General features: G+C 39.8%; 1 protein-coding gene across 8 annotated transcripts in view; it reads right to left on the bottom strand.

The window, feature by feature from the left end:
* Positions 1–218: 218 nt before the first annotated feature.
* prkag2a (protein kinase, AMP-activated, gamma 2 non-catalytic subunit a) overlaps positions 219–27,510 on the bottom strand; it is a 515,738-nt gene continuing 488,446 nt past the window's right edge. For 6 of the 8 annotated variants that reach the window (XM_073054948.1, XM_073054945.1, XM_073054949.1 and 3 more), the window contains 6 exons: positions 26,034–26,160; positions 22,829–22,994; positions 17,550–17,587; positions 12,250–12,396; positions 8,763–8,856; positions 219–1,884 (listed from right to left, as the gene is read on the bottom strand). In XM_073054948.1, the coding sequence (XP_072911049.1) occupies positions 1,853–1,884; positions 8,763–8,856; positions 12,250–12,396; positions 17,550–17,587; positions 22,829–22,994; positions 26,034–26,160 (604 nt within the window). In that variant the 3' untranslated portion in view covers positions 219–1,852. Of the gene's footprint in view, positions 1,885–8,696; positions 8,857–12,249; positions 12,397–17,549; positions 17,588–22,828; positions 22,995–26,033; positions 26,161–27,510 lie in introns of all 8 variants that reach the window. The other 2 variants (XM_073054946.1, XM_073054947.1) reach the window with 2 other exon arrangements.

Below are 27,510 nucleotides of genomic sequence, written 5' to 3'. Positions count from 1 at the left end.
GTGTCCTCTGTAAGGAGTATCTACATTCTCCTGTGGTATGTGTGGGTTTCCTCCCACAGTCCAAACATGTACTGGGTAGGTTAATTGGTCATTGCAAAATGTCCTCTGATTAGGTTAGGGTTAAATCGGGGTTGTCAAGTTTTGAAAGGGCGGCATGGCTTGAAGGGCCAATTCTGGCTGCATCTCTAAGTGAAGAAGAAAGAAAAAGACTAATGCTATGTAGTTGCACCTGGCAATTAAACCTTCTTTATTCAACATTAACAATGTACAATACTGTATACATAAGATAATGCACTGAAGTAATGCAGGACAGCATTCAAAGTATAATACAAGAAATATTTTAATAAGCTACGTTTAGAATCAGTTCACATCACTTTCAGATTGAATCATTTAATGGCACTTAAAATTGCAACAATGTGATGTTAACTTCATCAACCCAGATCAAAAGGCCGAGAACGTAATATTGGTCTGGAATGAGCTAATTTTTTTTTTAAAAAGGTCCTCTATTCACATCAGTTGTAGAGGAGGACTGCATTTTTAGCTTCAAGGTTTTCAGCAAGGTATTCCGAGATACTACATAGACATTCTTGTCATACACATCCATTTACTTATTATACAATCCTTATTATTGTCAAAGTATAGAACTCACTGACATTACTCAATCACCACCAATGATTAATGTTTCTTTTTTGAAAATTTTTTGGGGAGGGGGCAGTGATGGAAGGGTGGAAGGAAGAGAATGCAAGGCTCTAGAATCAACCAAACAATTCAGTTGTCTCAGATCTCAACAGATTTGAAGTGTAGCCTCCTCACATCAGTATCAGGTTTGCAGGAGATGGCATCTATCCCAACTGTTATTTTTTTTTAAAAAAATTAGCATTTTGATCTGTGCAAAGATCTGGTTACCCACCAATAAGTAACTGCAAATCTGCAAGCAGAGTTGGTGAGTTGGGTAGAGAGGTGGGGGGCTATAAACTTCCTTATCTGTTACTTGCGTTAATTTGCTACACAATGAATGACTGTGCTTTAAAGTGCAATATTACTTTATCAATGTTTTGCCTTAAGTGTTTTCTTCTCGCGCCCTATAAACGTTTACTGTGGCAAAAATTTCCCCTTTTTCCTTCTCTTCCAAGCAGGAAAACTATATAGCATCATCTTCATGCCTTTGTGCATTTACATAGACAACACCACCTCTGCCCAAGCACCCCCCATTTTTGCAGCCATATGAAAACAATATAATTTACAAAAAAATTTAATGTGCAATTGTACAAACATAATTTTACATTTTCACACACCTAAAAATATACCTTTCTCTGGCACATTTTCCCTCAATAGCTTCCTATTTACAGTACAGTACAGTTAACAGTTCTCATTGCATGCTCCTGTTGGAGGATTGTGGTGCCATGGCAGGTCCAAACTTAGTTTGAAGTTTTTCATGAGAATTCCCACTACGCAGCACATCGGCTTCTACTCCCTGTCATGAAAAACAGATCGACAAACTGTGGAAATAAATAGCCATTTAAATTGCCATGGCTTCAACACATTAAAAAATATCTTTAGGTATAGTTGCTAATAGTTATTTGCAAAATAAATTCTTTCAGAGTTTTAGCTACAACATTACAGCTGTATCTGTATAGCTATTCAGTGAGCAAGATCACGTGTTTGGTTTCAGATATTGTCACAAATGCCTTTCAGATCCAGCTACAGTGTTTGATTAAACCATGTCACTTCTGTGATTTCATAATCTCGTGCCTTCTCCTCTCTGCCGTAGTCAGTGTTCATCTGGCCCAGAACAGAATAAGACGCTTCAAAGCATTCTTGTCAGCAATCGTCCATGTTCTATTGTCATCTGTCATTCTGAAATACTTTCCTTTCTTACAGAACCTTTAAAGTACAAACAGAAACCATTATGTGCTTTTCTGAAAGAGAAATCAGTGCTGAGACAATAAAACTGGTTATAAAGAACAAAATTCATCCATATCAGGAAACCAGTTAATAATTAGAACTCAATAAAATCATTTTAAAAAAATGTTTCTTACAATCAATCTCTAAATGCTTTTGTTCATCTGATAACTTGTTTGGCTTGGTACCAATTGTGCTGTATTGCAAACACTATATGTTTGATATTTGTTGTGGTTGACATATAAGATCATCTACATTAAACAGTAACAAGTTCATGGTCATTCTGACAAGAGCACATTAGATCCAAATATCTCTTATGTTCTAATGTTAAAGAATTGCCCACTTAGCTATAACACAGAGCACTACAACACAGGGACATGCCCTTCAGCCCACAATGTTGTGACAAACTAATTAAACTAGTAATTAAATGCCTAACTAAACCAATGCCTTCTGCCCATACAATATTCACATCCATCCATTCTCTGCATATTCGTGTGCCTAAGAGCTTCTTAAACAGCTCTATTGTATGTGCTTCCACTACTATCCCAGCAGTATTTTTCAGACATCCACAATTCTGTGGAAAAAAATATATAGTTTTGCCTCCTGTCAAAATTTATATGTAATTTACATAAATGTGTACACAAAAACAGTAGTGAACATGATCATTTATTAGCATTACATTATTGAATATATGGCACTACATCTTAAAGGTCAACACAAATACTACTTAAGGAACAAAAGATTCCCATTTTGAGTCACAGTGGTGAGAGACTTCAGCATCTTTTTAAACAGGAATGAATCCAGGAAAATGAAATCATTTTCTTCCTGATCACTATTTAAATGAAATTGGGAAGGCTATCATGTGCCAAAGCATATCCATAGAATTCCAAATTGAGGACATATTTTTCTCCTATTAAACCATTTCTCTAGCATTCAGTTATGGTCTGTTTTTAACATTTACCCATTTTTGCTAAAAATTGAAAATATAAGCAATAATACCAATATTTCTACAGCTGGCAATTTCCTGAGTAAACATTGAACAGTCTTCTCTTTATTGTTATCAATTTACCCAAAAAATACCCATTATCCGTGGCAAGAAATCCACATTGCTTTATTCTATATTGGTCTGAGGGATGTAGAAGAGGATTAGGAAAGACTTATTTTTCCCCTCCATTATCTAAAATCACTTTGAATTGATAAAACTGTATTTGTCTAATGTAGGAGAACGTTTCTTGCTTTATTCTCCAAATGCAAAACTACTATATCTTGAATCTGAAATTAAAGAGCAAGACGATACACCTTTCAGGATTATAGATTACTAATCTGACGTTACAATGTTTGGATATTGTTAATTCTTATTTAGAAATGTTCAGCATCTAATACCCCTTTTATCTCAGAAATGTGGATATGATTAGAAAATAAACTATTTATTTTTAATGGGCCTCATCTACATTGGTGAGACCCAACATAGACTGGGGGACCATTTTGTCAAGTACCTTTGTTCCTTGTGCAAAAAGCTGGATTTTACCATGACCAACTATTTTAATTCCAATTCCAATTCCCATTCTGTCATCACAGCAAGATGGCGCCAGTGACCAATGATGAGATCCTGCAGACAGTTGATGAAACTTCTTTTCAATGTACTGCTACCTCTAATCTGTGTGTGATTGGAGTCTCTAATTTACATTTTGATAATGCCAGTTGAGCAATCTGGTACTTGCACTGTCTCTGAAGGAATTCAGTGAGGTTGAGAACAGAATGTGTGGCCTAATGGCAGAGCACAAACAATGATCGGATCTATTACTCATCAATCTCACCCAATAAGGCATCGAGCAAAACTGAAATTGACAAGGACAAGAACGGAAGACGGGTGGGTGTTTAGAGCCACCCCCCTGCGTTTGACTGGTTTCCCTCTCTGCTGCCAGAGGAAGGTGCAGGAGTCTAAGGTCTTGGGCAAGGTTTGATCGATGCTGTTTGTGGATTGGACCCATTAGAGGACTCTGCAGTTCATGTTACATGTGTTTATTATTCTATTTTTAATTGCTATTTTGCATGGTTTTGACTGGGACTAAATTGAACTGAACTGAACATTCCTGGACCATGTGACTCTGCAACTCTGTGTGTTGATCGCTCGATTTTTTTCTGTCTGCGTGATTTATCTATTTTCTCTGCACATTTTGTGTTTGATGTCTGAATGAGTTCCATAGTGTTCCTTTGTCTCGTAGCTGTCTGTGGGAAGACGAATCTCAGGGTTGTATACTGCATACATACTGTACGTAAAGCCCTGGTTACTGGTCTGCTGTGAGATAGATTATATCAGCAGTTTTCTGTAAAAGCAGTGTGCCGTGCTGGAAAGTGTGTTTTGGCTTTGGCTAAGATAAGGACCTATGCTGTCCAACTTAGGAATGTGAATCAGCCAATCAGGACTGTGGGATGTGAGAGAAGGTTCTACAGAGCTGTGGGGAAAAGCTTTCTGAAGGACTGTAGTTTGGTTTTGGGTCCTTGGTGGAGCTACGGAGCGGGACAGAAGAGAAGATGCTGTGCCATTGCCACAAGTGCTTCATGCAGATGAATGGTTCCAAGGAGGAGGGCCAATGCTCCTGAGAGAGAGCCAATTTGTTTGAGGTGGTCCTCAAGGGAAGTTCAAAAATGTGGCAGAGGGTTTCGCGCAGACCGTGGGTTCAGAGCCATGAGTAACAATTATATCCAGCTTTGGAAGAGATGAGCTCCAACAGTCATATGTACATTTAGATGGGTTTAACTGTAATGGGCCTTTTTCTTTTTTCTCTCTCGTGATAACGGTTTGATAAAGTTGAAATCAGTAAATATACTTTCTTTACAATTTTATGCGTGTAAGATCTGTTATTTCTTGTTAACCAATAATTGTGTATGGGCAGTATTTTCACAGCATTTGCTTGTCAAAGTTTCTTTAACGGGAACATCACGACGTTCCTGTTTGGTTGAACCCCGTATCATACCGACCCTCGAGGTATACTGTTTATGAGAGATGGCCCTCTCACCGCTGTCACGTGGCTGTTAACAGAGGTAGCTAATGAGTAAGTTTGCATATGAGCCTGGTGAGAGGGTTATACATATTTTGAATCTTTGATATGTGAGTCCATGGCCTCCTCCACATTGGTGACACCTGACCCAACGTATTTCCCTTCCTCCACTATTGACGCTGCCCTCAGCCCCATCTCTTCCATTTTCCGAACACTCACCCTCACCCCATCTTCCCGCTGCCTTAAAAGGGATAGAGTTCCTCCTCTCCTCACTTACCACCCCATGAGCCTCCGCATTCAGCACACCATTCTTTGCAACTCCCGCCATCTTCAATGGGACCCCACCACCAAACACATCTTTATCTCCCGCCCCCCCACTTCACTCTCTGTTTTCTTCAGGAATTGCTTCCTCCGTTATTCCCTTGTTCATTCACCCTTCTCTACTAACTCACTCCAGTCACATCCCTGCAAGTGGAAGAAATGCTACACCTGCCCATTCACCTTCTCCCTCACCGCCATTCAGGCCCCCAAGCGGCCTTCCAGGTGAGGCCAACACTTCACCTGCGAATCTGTTGCAGTCGTCTACCATATCCAGTGCTCCTGATAAGGCCTCTTCTGTAGTTGAAGGACCATTTTATTGAGCACCATCGCTCCAAGTGCAAAAAGCAGGATTTCTCAGTGGCCAACCATTTTAATTGCAATCCCCATTCCCATTCTGACATGCTGGTCTATGGCCTCCTCTACTGCCACACTCAGAGTGCAGGGGTAACTTCTGTTTTCTTCTCACCACCCTACCTCCTCCTTCCCATTCTCCTGTGGCCACTCTCCTCTCCTATCAGATTCCTTCTTCTCCAGCCCTTTACCTTTTCAACCTATCACATTGCTTCTTACTTCATCCCTAATCCCCCACCCACCTGGCTTCACCTATCACCTTCTAGCTTCTCTTTCTTCCTCTTCCCTCATGTTCATACTCTGGCTTCTTTTGCCTTCCTTTACAGTCCTTATGAAGGGTCTTGGCGCAAGAAGTCAAGACGTATTTGACTTGCTGAGTTCCTCCAGCATTTTGTGTGTGTTGCACTGGATTTCCAGCATCTGCAGAATCTCCAATGTTTACCATTTTCTTTTAAATGTGCTGACACATTGTAGGGTTAGTGCTGGACTTCACATCAAGTTTGAGTTAACAGCTTAGTGGTAGTGAGCTGAGGACTGGCGGCCATGGCTGGTGCATGGAGACGTAAGAGAGACTGCAGATGTTGGAAATCTGGAGCACCACACAAAATACTGGAGGAACTCAGCAAGTCAGGCAGCACCTATGGAGAAAAACGGACTGCTGCTGTATCAGGTCCTGAAGTAAGGTCTCAACCCAAAATGTCAATTGCCCATTTCCCTCCTTAGATGCTGCCTGATGAGAGTTCCTCCAGCATTTTATGTTTTATTTTTTGAGATACAGCACAGAATAGACCTTTCTGGCCCTTCATGCTGTGCTGCCCAGCAACCTTTGATTTAACCTAGCATAACAATTTACAATGACTAATTAACCTACCAACCGGTACTCTTGGACTTGGGAGAGCAAACCAGAGCACTCGGAGGAAACACATGCAGTCACAGGGAGAACGTACAAACTCCTTACAGGTAGCTCTGTTGTTGGTGTTTGTTCATTTAAATGAGCTTGCTGGCTTGGATAGTGAAGATATTATAATGTTTCAAAGATTAAATTTTATTTCAATTTTAAAAAATTAAAACTGTTTAATTTTAAATTAAAACTGTAAACTGTTTAAAACTGTGTGTCTCTTATCGTCAGGAACATTTAGAAACAGTGGAATAGTCTGAAATGTGGGAGCAAGTTCTCCAGGGTCTATTGAAGGTCAGTAAGGTTGTATGGGGAGTAAGAGGCAGAAGCTATGTCCGTCCAGCATAATCTTGTGCAGTAAGTTAAGTATTTTGTACATCACCCAAAGACCTTTGTACTAAAATAATAGATCCATAAAATAATGACTACAACCCACACAAAGTGATGTTAGATTACTAAATTTATAGTGATAAGGGGAGAGTTGGGAGGGGAAGTCTTATTCACTGTTATCAGAATGTAAAAGCAGATTTCACAACTTCAATTCTTGCACTGATCTTTACAAGAAGTCATCAAATCATCATACACTGAAGTTTTGGCAGAGCAATAATTAAAATACAAACAGGGCATTCAATGCACACACTTCTTCACTGGCCATGCGTTTCTTCATGTTAGTACTCCAGAACGCAGTATCAGATCACTGCTCTACAGACACATGCAATTCATATTTCTAAGGTAATTCCATGCAAGCAGTCCACACCATATATGCCAGTTAAATGTGTCCGCTGGACAGGGTACTTTCCAGCTTTTACAGCTTGACTGTATTTCTGTTAAGATGTGTGGTGTAGATGACCAAATAATATATCAGTGTGCGTGCAAATCAGTCTCTGCATTTCCAACAATAATACTGGATAAACACAAAACCCACAATCTCTTCCAGATTAATGCCAAAAGATCTAGCACAGATGGTATTGGCCATCTTTCACATCTGCCAAGTAAATATTAGCCGAGAAATATGGAATCTTGTGGGACTTGCCTGTATCCACTTGTGTCATTAAAATTGTAACCTATTGCTACTTAATGACTATACCTCTTCACTGAATCTAGAACACAATGGTGTACGACATCATCCAGACAGCCAAATGAGTCTCAATCAAATAGAACATAGAACAGTTGGCCTGCTACGTCTGTACCAAACATGATGTTAATCCTGACTAATCCCATCTGCCTACACAAGATCTATAACTCTCCATTCTCTGTCTGTTCATTTGTCTGTGTAAATGTCTCTTAAATAATGCTGTTCAATTTGCTTCCACTACCTGTCCTGACAGCATATACCATTATGTAGAATAAAATCTTGCCCCATAAATCTCCTTTAAACTCTTCTGTTCTTACATAAAGCTATGCCCCTGGTATTTGACATTTCCATCTTGTGAAAAAGACCCTGACCATCTACTCCATCTATGCCTCTCACTATTTTATAAGCCTATAAAATAGGCTTATAGGTCACCCATTAACTTCTGATGTTACATATTAAAAACAAAGCAAGTTTGTCCAGCCTTATACCCTCTAATCCAGGTAACATCATGGTAAATCTCTTCAGTATATCAGTGCTCCCAAGTGCCCTGGCATTTATTGTATACATCTATTTCTGTATCCTGAACAACTCTGGATTTTACTTTTATCTTCAAATGGGTATGTAGTCTAGTCCTTTACGGCCTCCATGTTCTTCCAAGTGCTTTGGTTCTCCAACTATGGCCAGATTTCATTTCCTATCTCTTCAAACCTTTGAAATGCTGCAACTGTCTCCTTCCAATCCTCTCCCAATGCCCATGTGCTTAATAGACAATTCTTCTTAAGCTATTTATAAATGTAAGATGTTATAGAATTATGAACATTTTATTAATAATAATTTAGAATAACACATTACCTTGCGATAGAAAAAAACATTGGTGCATATTTGCACATTACAAATGCAAGATTTGAGGGTATTATTCCCTTTTAGTCTGAATGCATCAATCACCCCTGGAGATTGTACACATTTCACATTTAAAACTGACCTTCATTCTGCTGACAAAAACAAAATTATACAGGCCAACAGCGGCTATATTTTGGCCATGCCAATGGCTGTTCAGGCTAACCAGCAGACAGCAGCAAAGGGATTTCAGCAGGCAATATTGATTCAGCAAGCTTGAGTGGGTACAACATGCTGTGGTGTACCCTACCTGAATGCTTACAGGAAGGGGTGAGAGGTCAGACTCCAGAGGATTAGGAATATTGTGCATCTATACCTGCTGGTGTGAGAACAAGAGCCTGCAGAATGTCAGACAGTGAGACGATTCCCACTATGCTGTCTTTCTCATCAACCACTACAAGCCGATGGACCTGAAAGCAGATAAATGAAAGATGTTTGTGAAAAGGCTAAGTCATAAAAAAGATTTGTGATGAAATATATCACAAAGCCATTTTTGTTAAAATATTTCAGAACATAATCCAGTTACCAAGACAACAGTGCCTAAAATGATAGGGTAAATGTTAAAGTTCTAGTGGAACACCAATCTTTCCAAAATTAAACGTATTACTTATTCTAACAAAAATGTGACAACTCAGGCAGAGAGCTGAGAATCTAATGGAATTGTTGAACATTTAAGAAAGGATAACATTCAGCAATTCCCACAAACATCTGCACCAGAACATAATTTATTGTTGTAAACAACTAATTATTTTGTATTATGCATAATTTGCTTATGAATTATGTTATTCAATAAACACATATTACATATAGGGTGAAGGCAGGTAAATGGGGTTGAGAGAAAATAAATCAGTCATGATGGAAAGGCAGAACTGACTTAATAGGCTTATGGTCATAGGTCTCGGCCCAAAACGTTGACTCTACTTCTTCCTATAGATGCTGCCTGGCCTGCTACATTCCACCAGCATTTTGTGTGTGTTGCTTGAATTTCCAGCATCTGCAGATTTCCTCTTGTTTGCGTTTTTACATTCATGCCTGCCAATTTTAAGAACCACATACTCCAGGATTGAATGCTGTTGCCATGACACAGAAGATTTTACTACTAGCCACATTTTGACCACTTGAGTGATTAGTGTAAATGGAAAAAAAGGAGTAATTGTTGTATGGTAAAATGAAAGATTTGTAACTGTTGTGTCATAAAAGTCCAATTGTATCAAACAATACAAGAGACTGACAATACAGCATGAGGTTATTTGACTTTCTAACTTATTCTTTCTACTACACCTGTATATCATACTACCCTGTACTGCTGTCTTTGGGGATCATTAGGCTTGTACATCAAGGTCCCTCTGTACTAGTTTTCTCAAAGGTCCATCTGCCATGATTGTTCAATATCCTCCTACAACCCAAGATTATCCCCCACACTAACAACACCACCACCACCGTTTGTGTTATTTGTTAACTTATTAATTTAATTTATATTCGCATCCAAAAATTGTATGCATGTGTGTGTACATATAGCTAGGGTATCTTAGACTTTTGCACACTACTGCATATTATATCTTTCCAGTTACCAAATAACACACTTAATACTACTGAGCTAATACAAATCTAAGTACTCTATTCTGCTTCTCAACCATCTTCCTAATTTAAACAATACACAGTACTGTGCTAGGTCACAGTACTAGGTCTTTTACAGTACATACAGGTATGTGCCTAAGACATTTGCACGGTACTGTATAAAAATCAAATGTTCTAGTATACCACTGTTCACAAGTTTCCAGGTGCCTAACTGCTGTGTTGTACCCCTCTTAGTTGTAACATGCTCATTTTTTTCTATCTCTAATTGCCCTATTATCTATTAACTGGGCAGCTTAAAAGTATTATTTCACCTGGATAACCTTGTTTTTTAATGTATTCATTTTTGGGATGTAGGCAAGGCCAATATTTAGGGCATGACTCACCCCTTGAGGTGATAGTCAGCTCTCACCTTGAACACCTGCAGCCCAACTAATATACTTCCAGAGCGCTATTGGACAGGACCAATAATAATATTTCCCAGTCAGGATGGGTGTGCGACTTTGGAGAGGAACTCGCCAGTGTTGATATCCCCGTTGCTGATTTCTTGTTTTTTATGACTAAAGGTCGCAGATTTGGAAGATGCTGTCAGAGTACACCGCACAATAAACACAGTACATTTGTATCTGTGGCAGTGGGGAGAAAGAATGTTTATGGTGCTGAGTATGTTGTGGATCAAACCGGCTGCTTTGGCCTTGATGACATTGAGCTCCTTGAGACTTCTTGGTTTATAGACGGTGGAAGGATTTTAGGTCTCAGAAGGTGGCCCACTTACTGCAGAATATCCAGCCTTGGACTTGCGATAGTAAGCACAATATTTATATGCTTGGGTTGGTCAAGCTTCTGGTCAGCGTTCATTCTGAAGATGTTGAAGGTGGGGGCTCAGCAGAGATAATATCATAGAATGACAAGGATTGATGAGTGTACTTGCTTCTTTGGAAATGGTCACTTTTGGGCTACAAATACTACTCGACACTTGTCAGCTCTAGATGTTGAAGTGTGCTGCACGTACCCACAAGCTACTTCATCCAACAAGCTGTGAATGGAAATAATCCTGCTCTTTTACTTGATTCTGTTTTTTCCACCCTTTCCCCTCTCTTAACCTACATATTTTTGCACTTTCCTTTCTCTGAAGAAGGATCTATTTCTCTTTCCAGATGCTAACTTAACCTGCTGAGTAAATATTTCCAGCACCTTCTGACTTTAATTATGAAACCATTAAAGAAGATGCAAAAAGATACTGTAACAGCATTTACACATATCAAGAAAGATCGAAATGATGGAGGCTCTTTTCTAAAAGCAGAACTTCAGAATGACTCATATAGAGATGTTTACGGTTATGAAGGAGTTTGAAGATGTGTGGAGGAAAGATAGTCAACAACAAATCTAGGAAATTTAGGAAATCTAGGAGAATCCTCATTACTTGGCTAACAGAAAGAATGTTGAGCACAAGGAATAGTTGAAGGGACTGAAAACAATCATAGAGTAAGATATTTGAGGATAGGCTTCATAAAAGGAGAATAGCAGTTTAAGAGGGGGGAAATGGGAGACAGATTGTATGCAGTGTGAACACCTATGTCACAGAAATCTGTAGTGCAGCTGTCTTGCTACTCAATCTACTGAGTTCTTCCAGCAGATTGCGTGTTGCATCACATTCTTGCATTTGGCATCTCTTGTGCCTCCACTGGAACTGTACAGGTAGTTGGTGAGACTACACTTTGACTATTGTGTGAAGTTCTGTTCACACAGCTATAGGAAGGATATCATTACACTGGAAAGTGTAGAAAAGCTTCACAAGGATGTTACCAGGACTAGAGGGTTTTAGTTATAAGGAGAGGTTGGGACTTTTCCCACTAGAGTGTAGGAGGCTGAGAAGTGACCTTAAAGAGGTTTATAAAATCTTGAGGGACACAGATAAGATGAATGGTCATGATCTTTTTTCCAGGAGAGGGGAGCCTGAAACTCAAGGGACCTGATGAGTAACTTTTTCCCATACAGTAGATATTGGTTATATGGAATAAGCTGCCAGAGGAAGCTGTGGAGATGAGTACAATTTACAATTACAACATTCAAAAGACATCTAGGCAGATACATGGCCAGGAAAGGTTTAGAGGGATATGGGATAAACGCAGGCAAGTGGAACTAGCTCACATAGACAACTTGGTTGGCATGGGCCAGCTGGCCCAAACGGTCTGCTTCTGTGAACAGTATACAAAACATGCTCTTACCTCAGCTTTAACTATTCTGTCCACTGTTGTCTCCAGTGCTTCCAGCCTGTGACACTTCACAACCCCTTCAAAATATTGTGAGCGGTGCCGCAGTGCCTGTGTCACGGTGATGTCCAGATTATTGTATGTCTTTTCAGCAGCAAGATTCTGAGCACAGGAAAAAATAACCTCCATTAATATGTAATGTTTACATTTTTACAATAGACGATAGACAGTAGGTGCAGGAGTAGGCCATTCGGCCCTTCTAGCCAGCACCGCCATTCACTGTGATCATGGCTGATCATACACAATCAGTACCCCGTTCCTGCCCTCTCCCCATATCCCTTGACCCCGCTATCAATAAGAGCTCTATCTAACCCTCTCTTGAAAGCATCCAGAGAATTGGCCTCCACTGCCTTCTGGGGCAGAGCATTCCACATTACTCTGCCTTCAGAAAAATGAAGCTCTTATCTTTTCAGCTGACTTTTATTTAGATCTTTCAATAACTTTTCCTTAATTTGGACAAAACCCACATTCAGACTTTGGGTGACATCATCCTAAAGCAAAGAAATGTTGGAATGGTAGTTACCAGTAACATTTTTTTGTTTTAAAGCCTTTCACGGTGCCAAATTCTAAAAATAATAAGTATCTAAACTGATGCTCTATGCTAGAATAATTTATGGGATGGTGAAAGGGAGGGGGAAGGATTGATGCTGCTTGCTGCTGCTTGTGCATGAGAGGGGGAAGGGGGCTTTGGGTTTCTTATGTATTTCTGTCATTCATTGTATGGGAATTTTTTCTTGTTTCGAGGATGTCTGTGGTGAGTAAGAACTTCAGGTTGTCTATTGTAAACATTCTCTGATATTAAATCAGAGAACTAAAAACAAAAAGGAATGAATGTAGCTATGAACAAAAGAAATGCTGCATGACATTTGGTAAGACTTTCCTTTCATGCTGCGGTTGTTGAACAATGAATAAGTAATTGATGAATTTGCTAATCAATCTGTTTTAATTAGGCCTCAGCACACCCATCTCTATTTTCCATGCCATACCTTATTCCACGAAGAGCATTCAGATTACTTATACCACATCTTAAAAGCTTAATCTTATCCCAAACAGTTTCACTTCCCAACAACTTCCTTTAACTACCTCTATTATTAATATTCTACTGAGGGATTCACCACGAAGATAGCAGCCTGCTGAAGAATTTAGTCAGAACTTTGGATGCAACTACTGGTGATATTCTTCACAATTCAGACCACCAATTATGGGATTTAACTTCTAATCTACAATCCCGGCCTAAACTCACTACATTTATAGGAAAATCAGGTAGCTGTGGGTGGCGCAGTAACGTAGTGGTTAGTTTACAGTGCCAGTGATCTGAGTTGAATTCTTGCTGCTGTCTGCAAGAATGTTTATATGTTCACCCTGTGACCACATGGCTTTACTCCAGATGCTCCAGTTTGCTCCCATATTGCAAAGAGGCATGATTGAGGATTAGTAAGTTGCAGGCATGCTATACTGGCGCTGGAAGTGTGGCGACACTTGACGACCACCCCCAGAACATCATTGGACTGTTGACACAAAACAAAGTTTTGACGTACATGTTACAAATAAAGCTAATCTTTATCTGTAGTTAGTGAGGTCAGAGGGTGATTATAACTAATTGAAAATTTTAAACTATTGTACACAAAACACAACTACAATAACATTTGAGAATACAATGCAAGCATGATGTATCTAATGACAATCATTGCTAATATTGCTCAATTATAATACATTACATAAACTAATAATTGGGCACGTTCCTCCAAATAAATTTAGTGTTGCTAACAGTGGCCTGTTAAGTCAAGAACAGTCAAATTCTGATCGTTCTGTAGTGTGTCTATAAATCAACTAACTTAAAGCAATTTAAAACTACCTTCAATTTGGATTAAACACTTAACTCATTAATTTTATGGTACAGATGATAAAAAAAATTGCTATTGTGCAGCAGATAGTGATATGACACAAAGGTTGGGGGTGTTATGGTTAGTGTGGAGGGCTGTCAGAGGTTACAGTGGGACATTGATAGGATGCAAAACTGGGCTGAGAAGTGGCAGATAGAGTTCAACCCAGATAAGTGTGAGGTGTTTCATTGTGGTAGGTCAAATATGATGGCAGAATATAGTATTAATGGTAAGACTCTTGGGAGTGTGGAGGATCAAAGAGATCTTGGGGTCTGAGTCCATAGGACACTCAAAGCTGCTGTGTAGGTTTGCTCTGTGGTTAAGAAGGCATATGGTGCATTGGCCTTCATCAACCATGGGATTGAGTTTAAGAGCTGAGAGGTAATGTTACAGCTATATAGAACCCTGGTCAGACCCCACTTGGAGGACTGTGTTCAGTTTTGGTCACCTCACTACAGGAAGGACACGGAAACCATAGAAAGGGTGCAGAGGAGATTTACAAGGATGTTGCCTTGATTGGGGAGCATGCCTTATGAGAATAGGTTGAGTGAACTCGGCCTTTTCTCCTTGGAGCAGCGGAGGATGAGAGGTGACCTGATAGAGGTGTATAAGATGATGAGAGGCATTGATCGTGTGGATAGTCAGAGGCTTTTTCCCAGGGCTGAAATGACTAATGCAACAGGGCACAGTTTTAAGGTGCTTGGAAGTGGGTACAGAGGAGATATCTTTGGTAAGTTTTTTTATGCAGAGAGTGGTGAGTGCATGGAATGGGCTGCCAGCGATGGTGGTGGAGAAAGATATGACAGGGTCTTTTAGGAGACTCCTGGGTAGGGACATGGAGTTTAGAAAAATATAGAGCTATGGGTAACCTTAGGTAATTTCTAAGTAAGTACATGTTCGGCACAGCATTGTGGGCCGAAGGGCCTGTATTGTGCTGTAGGTTTTCTATGTTTCCATGTTACCATGAGGCACACAGTGATAGTATCATAAGAGGTACTAGCTGGAAGAGTGACCAATTCTGTTCCTTTATTTAATGGTTGATACTATTAACCATCTTGAGGTCTATTTCTGCTACAAATGTATATATTTCCTCTGAAATAAATAGGCTTCTAATACTCTTGATACTGACCCTGATGCTTCTCAATTCCCCAAGCGTCTACTAGCCATGTCCATAAGACATAGAAGCAGAATTAGGCCATTCAGCCCATCGTCTGTTCTGTTTTTTCATCATGGTTGATCCTGGATGTCATTCAACCCCACAGACCTGCCCTCTCACCACATCCCTTGATGCCCCGACCAATCAGGAATCTATCAACTTCCGCTTTAAATATAACCATGGAATTGGCCTCCACCACATTCTGTGGCAGAGCATTCCAGGGAGTACTAACTCCTTACAGACAGCAGCAGGAACTGAACCCAGGTCAGTGGCGCTGTATAGCATAACGTTAGCCACTACAATACTGTGTCGTCCCTACTGGCTACTTTACTGAGTTTTCAGCCCTCTGGATAAATGTGTGATTTGGATTTTCAGAAGGCTTTGAACTGCACGAGGCTGCTACAAAATAAGAGCCCATGGTATTACGGGAAAGCTGCGAGAATGATAGAAAATTGGCTGACTAGAAGGAGGCAAACAGTGGAGATAAAGGGGGCATTTTCTGGTTGGCCACTGGCAACTAGTGGTGCGCTGTGGGGGTTGGTGTTTGGACCATTTCTTTTCATGTTATATGCTAATGATTTAGATGATTTGTCTTTGTGGCCAAGTTTGTGGACGACACAAAGATAGGTGAAAGGGCAGGTAGTATTCAGGAAAAAGTAGTGTCTGCAGAAGGACCCAGACAGTTTGGAGGAATGGGCAAAGAAGTGGCAAGTGGAGTATAATGTAGGGAAGTGTGTGGTCATGCACTTTAATGGAAGGAATAAAGGTGTGGACTATTTTGTAAATGGGCAGAAAATTCAAAACTCAGAGGTGAAGAGGGATTTAGGAGTTCTTGTGTAGGATTCCCTAAAGGTTAACTTGCAGGTTGAATCAGTGGTAAGGAAGACAGATGCAATATCAGTATTCGTTACGAAAGCTCTAGAATACAAAAGCAAGGGTGTAATGCTGAAGCTTTGTAAGGCATTGGCTAGACCGCAATGGAAAAACTTCTTTAGCCATAGAGTAGAGCATTTGTGGAATTTATTGCTGCAGAGTGATCACTATTAGATGTATGGGAGAACTCCCTTTCACTACACACACTAGGCTGATACAATACATCACTATTCATTCAGGATGGATTAATTAAAATCGTGGAATTTTTCACCCAACACTTGGTAGTAACTTTCACGCGAAAATGGCTCATGATATTGTCTCACCACCACCTTCTCAAAAGATAGTTCAGGACAGGCAAAATGTAGCAAAATCTACAACACTGATGAATGCATAAAAAAAACAAATTCCTTCCAGATCTTTTTGTTTGGATGGCGAGGGGAAGGTTTGTCATGCTTCCTTCAATTCCCTTACCACAGCACATGTATATACACTGGCTTCCCACCCAACCACTGAGCTAGAAATTGCTGACAGAGAGAGGGCATAATTTTAAGGTGATTGGAGGAAAGTAGAGGATGTCAGAGGTAGGTATTTCACACAGAGTAGTGGGCGTGTGGAACATGCTGCCATGGGTGATGGTTGCAGCTGATACATTAGGGACATTTAAGAGTCTCTTGGATAGGTACATGGATGAAAGAAAAATGGAGGGTTATGGGCTGTGCAGGCAGGGAAGGTTAGATTGATTGTAGAGCAGATTAAAAGGTTGGGGCCACATTGTGAGCTAAAGGGCCTGTACAATGTAATTAATAACTTGGGTTAATTAACTTCTATCAGCATGGATACTGCTTGACTTTCTAATAATTTCCTGTTTGTGCTGTTCTTTATTTCAGATTTCCAGCATTTACAGCGATTTGCCCCTCCCCCCCTTTTGATGCCAAAGTTTAATATTTATCATGTGGGATTTTCTCTAATTTTAAGAGAATTGCCTTGAATTTTAGTAATCAAGCTTATAACGGGATGATGAAAGCTGTGATTGTACATTATTGGTCATTGTAAATGCAGCTGAGTCTGACAAAACTAAACCACAGCACTTGAGTTTTGAAATATATTGTGCAACTCTATTTAATCAAGAGCTCACATATTACAACAGGCCCAAAGTAAACTACATGAGTCACCTTTAAATGATAAAGAACGCAGGCACATAATGAGTATTACATTAAAGGTCAGATCTAAGGCCATAACACAGCTATTGCCTGATAATGTGATTAATAGCTGCAATTATAGATGCATTCAAAAATTCAATCTACCACAATGACAACATAAGATACAAAAAGAAGTGTACTTACTATAACATCAAATTTGGAATAAATATCTACAACCTTCCCTGTAAAAGAAAGATAAATTAGTTGAAATGATTGACATGAAGAACACAGAATTCTCCTCTTCCTCTGCAAAATCTCTGAAGTCACCAATATAGATCGATAACCTTCAAAGTATAGTCAGTGAACCAATGTTCCTCATGTTTTAAGATGCTTTTACTACACATCAAACAGTAACTGATGCTTCTCAAATCAATTCTGACACAGGTAGTTCTGATTATTAATCAACCAATCCAACAGGTAGTTTTGAAGGGCAATAAAAACTTAAGAGTCAGGGGTCCATGTTACATGTACTACTTTTGTTTCTGGCACTGATTAGTCTTTCTTACACGTTCAAAGCATTTTTCTTTTGAATTAATTAAAATCATGGAACTTTTCACCCAACACTGGTAGTAACTTTCATGAGAAAATGGCTCGTGATATTGACTCACCACCATTTTCTCAAAAGATAGTTCAGGACAGGCAAAATGCAGCAAAATCCAAGACACTGATGAATGCATAAAAAAAACAAATTCCTTCCAGATCTTTTTGTTTGGATGGCGAGGGGAAGGTTTGTCATGCTTCCTTCAATTCCCTTACCACAGCACATGTATATACACTGGCTTCCCACCCAACCACTGAGCTAGAAATTGCTGACAGAGAGAGGGCATAATTTTAAGATGACTGGAAGAAAGTATAAGGAGGATGTCAGAGGTAGGTATTTTTCACAGAGTAGTGGGCGTGGGTGGGGAGGGGGGTTCTTGATGATGGATGCTGCTTTCCCGCAACAGTCCTCTGTGCAGATCTGCTCAATAGTGGAGAGGGCTTTACCTGTGATGGACGGGCCCATATCTACTATTTTTTTTGTCATATTTTACTTCCAAAACAAATGCTCAACTTCTATCTCTATCATGGAAGCTATTACCAGGTGGATACAGATGTGTTCAATGTACAGTAGTGTGCAAAAGTCTTAGGCATACATATATAGTTAGGGTACCTAAAATTTTTGAACAGTACTGTAGTAATATCATGTACTGCATTGTACTGCTGCCACAAAAAAAAACAAATTTCATGACATATGTGAGTGATGATATACCTGGTTCTGATATGGTTCTCTATTGTGGACTAAGAGTGGGCAGGGAGCAGGAAGAGGTTTGAAAAAGGGGAAGGGAGAGGGGAAGGAGCAAGAAGCACCAGAGAGTCATTCTGTAATGATTATCAAACCAATTGTTCAGAATCAAATGATCTTGCCTGATATCTCAGGGCTGGGTGTATCTACACCCTCAATTCCCTCCCCACCCCGGCACTCTCTGCCACCTGTCCCACACCCCAGCCTCATCATTCCCAACACCACTTGCTCCCACCAGATTTACAACCTCGCTTTCCACTCCACGTTGACAAATGCAGTACTGTGCAAAAGTCTTAGGCACCCTAGCTATATCTACATCTGCGCCTAAGACTTCTGCACTGTACTGTTTACTGGAAAAAAGATCGAACATTCCCATTGACTCTCAAGACTCTTAAGAATCCTTAGCCAACTCATTCATGTGCTGGAGCACAGAGAAAACTAGACGAGGACACCAGGTCACAAATTAACCTCCTGCAACTTTTGGCCACATATGTAGCAGAATCTGCAGGTCCCACATTGGCCTCAGCAATCATCCTCAATCTGGAGGGATTGCCTAAGGTAATGACATTCCTGAAGGGATCAATCAGTCTTCACATAACAATTCAGAGCAGGTTATTTAATGAACACGATCAGTACAATAATCTTACTGTGGCTGTAAAGTTTTGGAGCTGAAATAGCAAGATACAATGTGGAAAGAACTACTAATCTGTTTTCAAATTATGTAAAAGGCTATATGCAAACAAATGTCTCAAGTCATATTTAAGCAGTTATTTCAACAAATACAAGCTTGAACGGAAGTGTTAATTTTGCACCAAATGGGGACATGCTTACAGAAAGTTGGCTAGCCACATTTCAGAATACAGGTTTCCCCCACTATGAAACTGTTTGCCAAAATGTCGTAAAGCGAAGAAGCAAATACCACTAATTTATATGGGAAAAATTTTTGAGTGCTCCCAGACCCAAAAAATAACCTACCAAATCATACCAAATAACACATAAAGCCTAAAATAACACGAACATATAGTGTAAGCAGGAATGATATGATAAATATACAGCCTATACAAAGTAGAAATATTGTATGTACAGTGTAGTTTCACTTATCAGAGTCGGACAGCAAGCCAGAATCGATTTGGATAAACAAAAATCAGCATGTACTCGCATGCGCACACAACTGCCTGCACAAGGCTTCACGGTCATGGTAGTCTTTCTCAGGGTAAACACACGTATAAAGTGAGCGTTTTTTCCCCGTAAAAGCGAAAATCCTCTTTGGTTAGTGAAAACAGATACTAATGTAGGTCTTTCGTAACAGCGAGCTGTCGTAAAGCGAATATTCGAAAAACAGGGGCCACCTGTATGCATATTTTGAAGTTATACCCTCTCAAGCAAAATTTTGTCCTTTGAATTGTTCAAAATGTACTTATCATGAAGAATCTCCATCCAGGTCACACTCACTCTCACTGCTACCAACAGGCAAGAAGTACAAAAGCCTGAAGTCCCACATCACCAGGTCCAGAAACAGTTATTTTCCTACAACCATCCAACTCTTGAACTAACCCACATTGCCTTATCTGAGCAATGAAACACTACGGAGCACCTTTTGAACTACCGTGGAATTTTCTGACTTTTGTTTGTATTAAGGTTTTGTTTCTGCAGTCTCTCTCCCCCTCTCTCTTCCCGTGTCGTATAATTTATATTCTGTGCGTTGCCTGTGATGCTGTTACATCATTGTACTTCTACCTCACCATACTTCTGCAAATGACAATAAACTTAAAAATTTTAGTATTAGTATTTACTCAGTCTTGTTTAATTTAGCTTCTCTGATTCAAACGAGGTATATATTTGACACAATAATAACAGAATAACAAAAAAATGAAAACCCTGCTGTTCTATCCAAGCATTGCAGGTCAAGACGCAACCACCAAGGTCAAACACAACAAATTATTATTTTCAATGGTTTTGATGGAAGTTCAGCTTGACCTCAGCAGCTCAGCAAGAACATGCAGTTGGCTGCTGCTACCAAACCAATTATTATAAACTAAAGATGGTCTAGTTCCATTCCCGAATGATATTCAAGCTAGATTATGTTGGGGTGAGACAAAAGGCTCCAGTCCATAAGACCCTAAGACATAGGAGCAGAATTAGGTCATTCATCCCATCGAGTCTGCTCTGCCATTCTATCACGGTTGATCCTGGATCCCACTCAACCCCATACACCTCCCTTCTCACCATATCCTTCGATGCCCTGATCGATCAGGAAACTATCAATTTCCACCTTAAATATACCCAAGGACTTCACTTCCATCAGTCTGTGGCAGAGAATTCCACAGATTCACTACTCTCTGGCTAAAAATGCCTCCTTACCTCCGTTCTAATAGGTCTCCCCTCAATTTAGAGGTTATGCCCTTTAGTTCTGGATACCCACTTCATGGGAAACATCTTCTCCACATCCACCTTACCTGGTCCTTTTAACATTTGGTAGGTTTCAATGAGATCCCCATGCATTCTTCTAAATTCCAATGAGTGCAGCCCAAAGCTGCTAAATGCTCCTCACATGTTAACCCCTTCATTCCCGGAATCATCCTTGTGAATCTCCTCTGGTCTCTCTCCAATGACAACACATCTTTCTGAGATATGGGGCCCAAAGCTGTGGCAATACTCCAAGTGTGGCCTGATTAGTGACTTATAAAGGCTCAGCATTATCTCCTAACTTTTATATTCTATTCCCTTTGAAATAAATGTCAATATTGCATTTGCCTTCTTTAACACAGACTCAACCTGTAAATTAACCTTCTGGGAGCCTTGCATGAGGACTAAGCCCTTTTGCACCTCTGATGTTTGAACCTTCTTCCCATTTAGATAATAGTCTGCACTATTGTTCCTTTTTTCCAAAATGCATTATCATACATTTCCCGACACTGTATTCCATCTGCCACTTCTTTGCCCATTCTTTCAATCTAAGTCCAGCTGCAATCGCATTGCTTCCTCAGCACTACCTACCCCTCCACTTATCTTTGTATCATCCATAAACACTACCACAAAGCCATCAATTCTGTTATCTAAATCACTGACAAACAATGCGAAAGTAGCGGTCCCTAACGAACACCACTAGTCACTGACAGCCAACCAGAAAAGGCTCCTTTTATTCCTACTCGCTACTTCAGTCCTTTCACAAAAGCCTGCCAAGTTTCTTGCTTCAGATTAGTATCTAGTGACCTGGCTAAAAAGAGAACTAGAGGTTAGGTTAAGTATGAAAGATGGAATATTTAAGTGGAACCTGAGGGAGAACTCCTTCACTCAGAGGCTGATGTGAATGTGGAATGAGCTGCAAGCAGAAATGGTAGATGTGAGGTTAAGAGAGGTTTGGATAAGTACGAGGATGGGAGGCGTATGTACGGCTATGGCCCAGGTGTGGGTCGATGGGACTAGGCAGAATAATGGTTCAGCACAGAGCAGATAGGCCAAAGGGCCTATTTCTGTGCTGTAGTGCTCTGTGACAAGGCCAGCCTTGACTGAGGTTCAGTCTGCAGCTGAATACCCTATTGATTTTGACATAGAATAGTGCAGTACAGAAACAACTTGCTAGATCCAAACAGGAGAGATAGTGAAGGGCAGGGCATACAGCCAGCAGTGGGGAGCCAGAACTTATTCTCAATCAATATCCATTGCAAACAGAACTTCCAACATGATCTCTTGGGTCAATATCAAATATTTACAAGTAACAGTTTCTCTTCAAATATTACCATTGGACATGAGCAAGATGCAAATATGTAGTTCCAAGTATCATAAACAAAATCATAAAGTAGAAGCAAAAACACATACCATAAAAATGCATCTGGATAGTGAAAATAAGCTTTTCATTTGTAACTCGTCCTTCAGAATGAAAGGGATGTCTAATCTTTCATCATAAATAGCAGTTCAAATGATAGGTCATCACCCTGAAACATCAATTCTATTCCTCTCTCCACAAGATACTTCCTGACTGGCTGAGTATTTCCAGACTTACAACATCCATAATATTTTGTTTTTCTGAAAGGATTACTTGTTGGTCCGTACCACAGACCCTGACACATCCTGCCTTTGTTCAACATGGTATTCATCATTAGCAGAGCTTAAAGTTTGTAAAAGATCCATCACAAACCTGACTCATCCACAACCGGCAATGCTGAAACTCTCCTGTCAACAAATATACTCAGCGCCTTGTATATAGGAGTGTTTGGATGTATAAAGGCAATATTAAGGTACGTTCCAATTCCAAGTTCCTCCAGTGTTTTCTTCATAAAGGCAGGCTTTGGCATCTCAGAGATCTATAGGGGAAGGAAAGAAAAGCTTATAGTCCCAAAATTAATTTTTCTTTCCAAAGCTAGTCAGAATCACGAACAGTGTTAACACTTACTTATTTCAAGCCAGCTACTTAATCTGTTCTTACCCTTAGTAAGAGGAAAAATACACAACTGGAAGATTTATTTGGCTTTTGGGATAATCAAAAACTTAATCTTGCAACAATATACTGGCAGTCCCTGAGTTACAAATGTCGGACTTACAGACAACTCGTACTTATGAACGGAGGGAGGAGGACACCGTCGGCCATTTTAAGTCGGATCACAACACCGTCTGCCATTTTAAGTCATTGCCGTTAACACTGTATTGAGTGTGTAACTTTGTATTTGGCTTAAATATTTCTTAACAAGATTCACCCTTACACCCGCCCCCCCTTTTCCAATCAGCACTTGTCCCATTTAACCTGCCTCAGTGTGGGTGGACTTTAGGACCTGGAGCAGCACAAGACCCGCCACCCACGGCTGTTGCTGTAGTTTTTTTATTAAGTGCAATCGTGAACAACAGCCAGATCAGAAATGCTGATCAAGTCAACTAATTCCTAAAGAGAACTCTGATAGGCCAATCAGACGGTTCACTGCTGCTCAGCGATGGAACATAAAATCTGCAGTTTTCTGTTCCGTTGATGGAAAACGATCGCGATTGAAAATAGGCTACAGTCGGTCAATGATCGGAACAACTTTAAAGGATAAAGTGAGAATAATGGAGCATGTGAAAGGCCCTGCCCTAGTGAAAGCTACAATTATTATTAAGCAATGCAGTGGTTTAATTATTGAAATACATATGTTTCTCAAGTGTTTTATATGCATAGAAAAGTACATACTATATATTAAGACAAACGTTTGACTAACTGATGCTAAATAATACTGGATGTACCTGTTCCGACTTAAAGATGGACTCAGGAATGTAACTCGTTCGTAACCTGGGGACTGCCTGTACCTCATAATATTTCAACAGTTGTATCTAGGATGTCCACAAGATGAGAGACACAACAGCTGAAGAAAAAGGCACAACACCACAGCTTTCTCAATTGACTACCAAAAATATAGTGATATAAAAAGCAAAAATGTTTTTAAAAATCTGATTTGGTCTCCAGTGGACTTCTGAAATCCTTGCCTACGTAGGACAGCAAAGTAGGACAGCTAACTGTTTATTGTAGTGTTTTACTGTTTACCTGTGCTGTGCACTACATGTACTTTGAATTTTATAAACTTTTTTTGTGGTAATATTTAGTTTTATGTGCTGTGTGTGACACAAGTTGAGTACCCCTTATCTGAAATGCTTCAGATGTGTTTCAGATTTTGGATTTTGTAATATATAATGAGATACCTTGGGATCGCCTTCTCTTCTGACTCTGAATTCATGTGCTAGCAGTAAGTAGTCTTTGTTTTACATTTGCTTATATGTACTTAGCAGCAAAAATTACCACATGCCATTAACATAATGTGTGCAGGGTAACAAAAGCAGCATAGCAGCCTCAGAATATCTGAATCAGCTGTTGTTGAACAACAACAATGGCAGCTTTCAGTCTCCACCTACGATGCAGTGTTTTGATTAGGTTACAATACATTGTAACCGTATTTTACTTTTTTTAAGGTTTTATGTAAGGTATAAAAACAATCAGCATTGTAGACTTGTTCAGGTTTTTCCAACAGCAACGATTTCCACAAACTCATCAATGAATTTCTCTGCAGCTTCATGATCAGAAAATGCTTTATCTTTAAAATTTTTGAAATCTTTAAAAATTCGATGCCATGCCTGTCCTTAAATTTCTGTAGGCAGCCAGCTGAATATTCACAATTACCTTCAATTTTCAATTTTTCATGATACAGCTTTGCTTGTTTCATGATCAGCATATGGTTAAGCAGGATATGTTCACTCCGATGCTGACAAATCCATTCTTTCAATACACGTTTGAGATCTTCATTTTTCACTTTATTCAGTGTTTCTTTATTTTTCATTAAACTCTGTTGATTACATATGTGAAGCCACTTCTCAGAACAGTCTGTGATGTGCAGAGATCTGTGCATCGCCTGGGAGCCTTCCCAGTGCTTTGTGGAATTTTCCATTTGTAATCTCAAGTCAGCATTGAAAAGAACCATATTTGGAGGTTCTCAGATAAGAAGTACTCAATTAGTATACTCTTTGTGAGTGCCTTGTGGTCCGGAGTAACTCACTCTCTCTCTCTCTCTCTCTCTCACACACACACACAATGGAATGCTCTGCCAGTGGTGGTGGTAGAGAGAGATACATAAGGGACATTTAAGAGACTCTCAAATAGACACATGAATGAAAGCAAAATGGAGGACTATGTGGGAGGGAAGCATTAGATTGATCTTAGAATAGGTTAAAAGGTCGGCACAACATTGTGGACTAAAGGATCTGTATTGTGCTATAATGTCTTATCCTCTATAAAAATTGAGAACAAATTTTTAAAAGGAAGCCAGGCATGAAGTTGGAAAGGGTAATCCTCTTAATATGAGCAAAGAAAAAAGGTTATTTTCAATTATAATTGTTGAGATGTGATTTGATAAGCCATTTTCTCATCAATAAGACTATAATACATGGCAGCAGAATTAGGCCATTTGGCTTGTCGAGTCTGCTCCACCATTCCATCATAGATGATGCATTATTCCTCTCAACCCCATTCTCCTGCCTTTTCCCTGTAACCTTTGACACACTTATTAATCAAGAATCTATCAACCTCGGCTTTAAATATACCCATTTACCTGGCCTCTACAGCCAGGATATCTGTGGCAATGATATCCATAGATTCGCCACTCTCTGGCTGAAGAAATTCCTCCTCATCTCGGTTCTAAAAAGTGTCTTTTGTTGTGCCCTCTGCTCCTAGACTCCCTCACTACAGGAAACATCCTCTCCACATCCACTCTATCTAGGCCTTTCAATATTCGATAGGTACTGCACATACAAACGTATCAGAGAAAAAAAATCCCTCACTGACACATCAATATCCAGACAACTGAAATAGTTTCGGAGATAATACTTACAAACAGCTGCAAGAACTTTAGAATCCTTTTATGAGTGAGGATATAAAGTGCATTTCCGCTGACAGGGTCAATGACAGGCAACCGATGAATTTTGTTCTTAATGAGCGAATACACAGCGTCGAAGAGGCTGAAAGGACAAAGCAATTAAAGGTGTCACCAGCATGACAAGATACCGGCAAAGGAGAGTGGTCAGTTTACATCTCTCTAGTCTATTGAATCCACATCAAAAAGCTGAGCACAAATAAATGGTGCTCAGTAACATCCATGACTGTGAAGCTTTGTGCGGGCAGGTGTGTGTGCATGCATGTACGTGCCAATTTTTTCCTACAAATCGGTTTTGGCTCAATCTTCCCGATTCTGGTAAGTGAAACTACATTGTACGTACATTATTTCTACTTTATATAGGCTGTGTATTTATCATATCATTCCTGCTTTTACTATATGTTAGTGTTATTTTAGGTTTTCTGTGCTATTTGGAATGATTTGGTGGGTTATTTTTTGGGTCTGGGAACACTCAAAAATTTTTCCCATATAAATTAATGGTAATTGCTTCTTCACTTTACGCCATTTCAGCTTATGAATGGTTTCATAGGAACGCTCTACCTTCAGATAGGGTTTTGGTATTTGTCTAATAAACACTGAATTTCAATTCCAAGGGATTCAAAGTGATTCACAAATTGTGTGACTGATTCCTAGCAGCTCTCCTGTGTTTTAGGTCACTGACCTTTCCTCAGGACTGGGCAAACAGATAAGCAGACTTTAATATATACACTCAGTGGTCACTTTACTAGGTACACCTATATACCTGCAAATATCTAATCAGACAATCGTGTAGCAGCAACTCAATGCATTAAAGCATGCAGACATGGTCAAGAGGTTCATTTGTTGTTCAGACCAAACATCAGAATGGGAAAGAAATGTGATCTAAGTGACTTTGACCGTGGAATGATTTTTTAGGCCTAACAGGGTGGTTTGAGTATCTTAGAAATTGCTGATCTGCTGGGATTTTCACACAAAACGGTCTCTAGAATTTACAGAGAATGGTGCGAAAAACAAAAGACATTCAGTGAGCAGCAGTTCTGTGGGCCAAATCATCTCGCTAATGAGAAAGGTTAGAGGAGAATAGTCAGACTGGTTGAAGCTGACAGGAAGGTGACAGTAACTCAAATAATCACGCATTACAACAGTGGTGTGCAGAAGAGCTTCTCTGAATGCACACCATGTCAAACCCTGAAGACAATGGGTAAAAGCAGCAGAAGACCACACACATGCAATCAGTGACCACTCTATTAGGTATAGGAGGTAAGTATCTTCAAAAGTGTTTTGGGAATTGAAGAGAAAAGTTCCACATAAGCAGCTTGTACTCAAACTACTAACGAGAAAGACAAAGCAACGTCATGACATAGAAAGCATCTTAACCCTTCCAATCCCTTTTAATATTTTAGGTCGCCACTGAAGTGTAGCAGGTAGTGCAACA

The sequence above is a fragment of the Hemitrygon akajei genome, chromosome 8 (genome assembly GCF_048418815.1).
Source record: "Hemitrygon akajei chromosome 8, sHemAka1.3, whole genome shotgun sequence".
NCBI lineage: Eukaryota > Metazoa > Chordata > Chondrichthyes > Myliobatiformes > Dasyatidae > Hemitrygon > Hemitrygon akajei.
The sequence above is the reverse complement of the archived record's forward strand: the minus strand, read 5'-3'. Positions and strand labels throughout refer to the sequence as shown.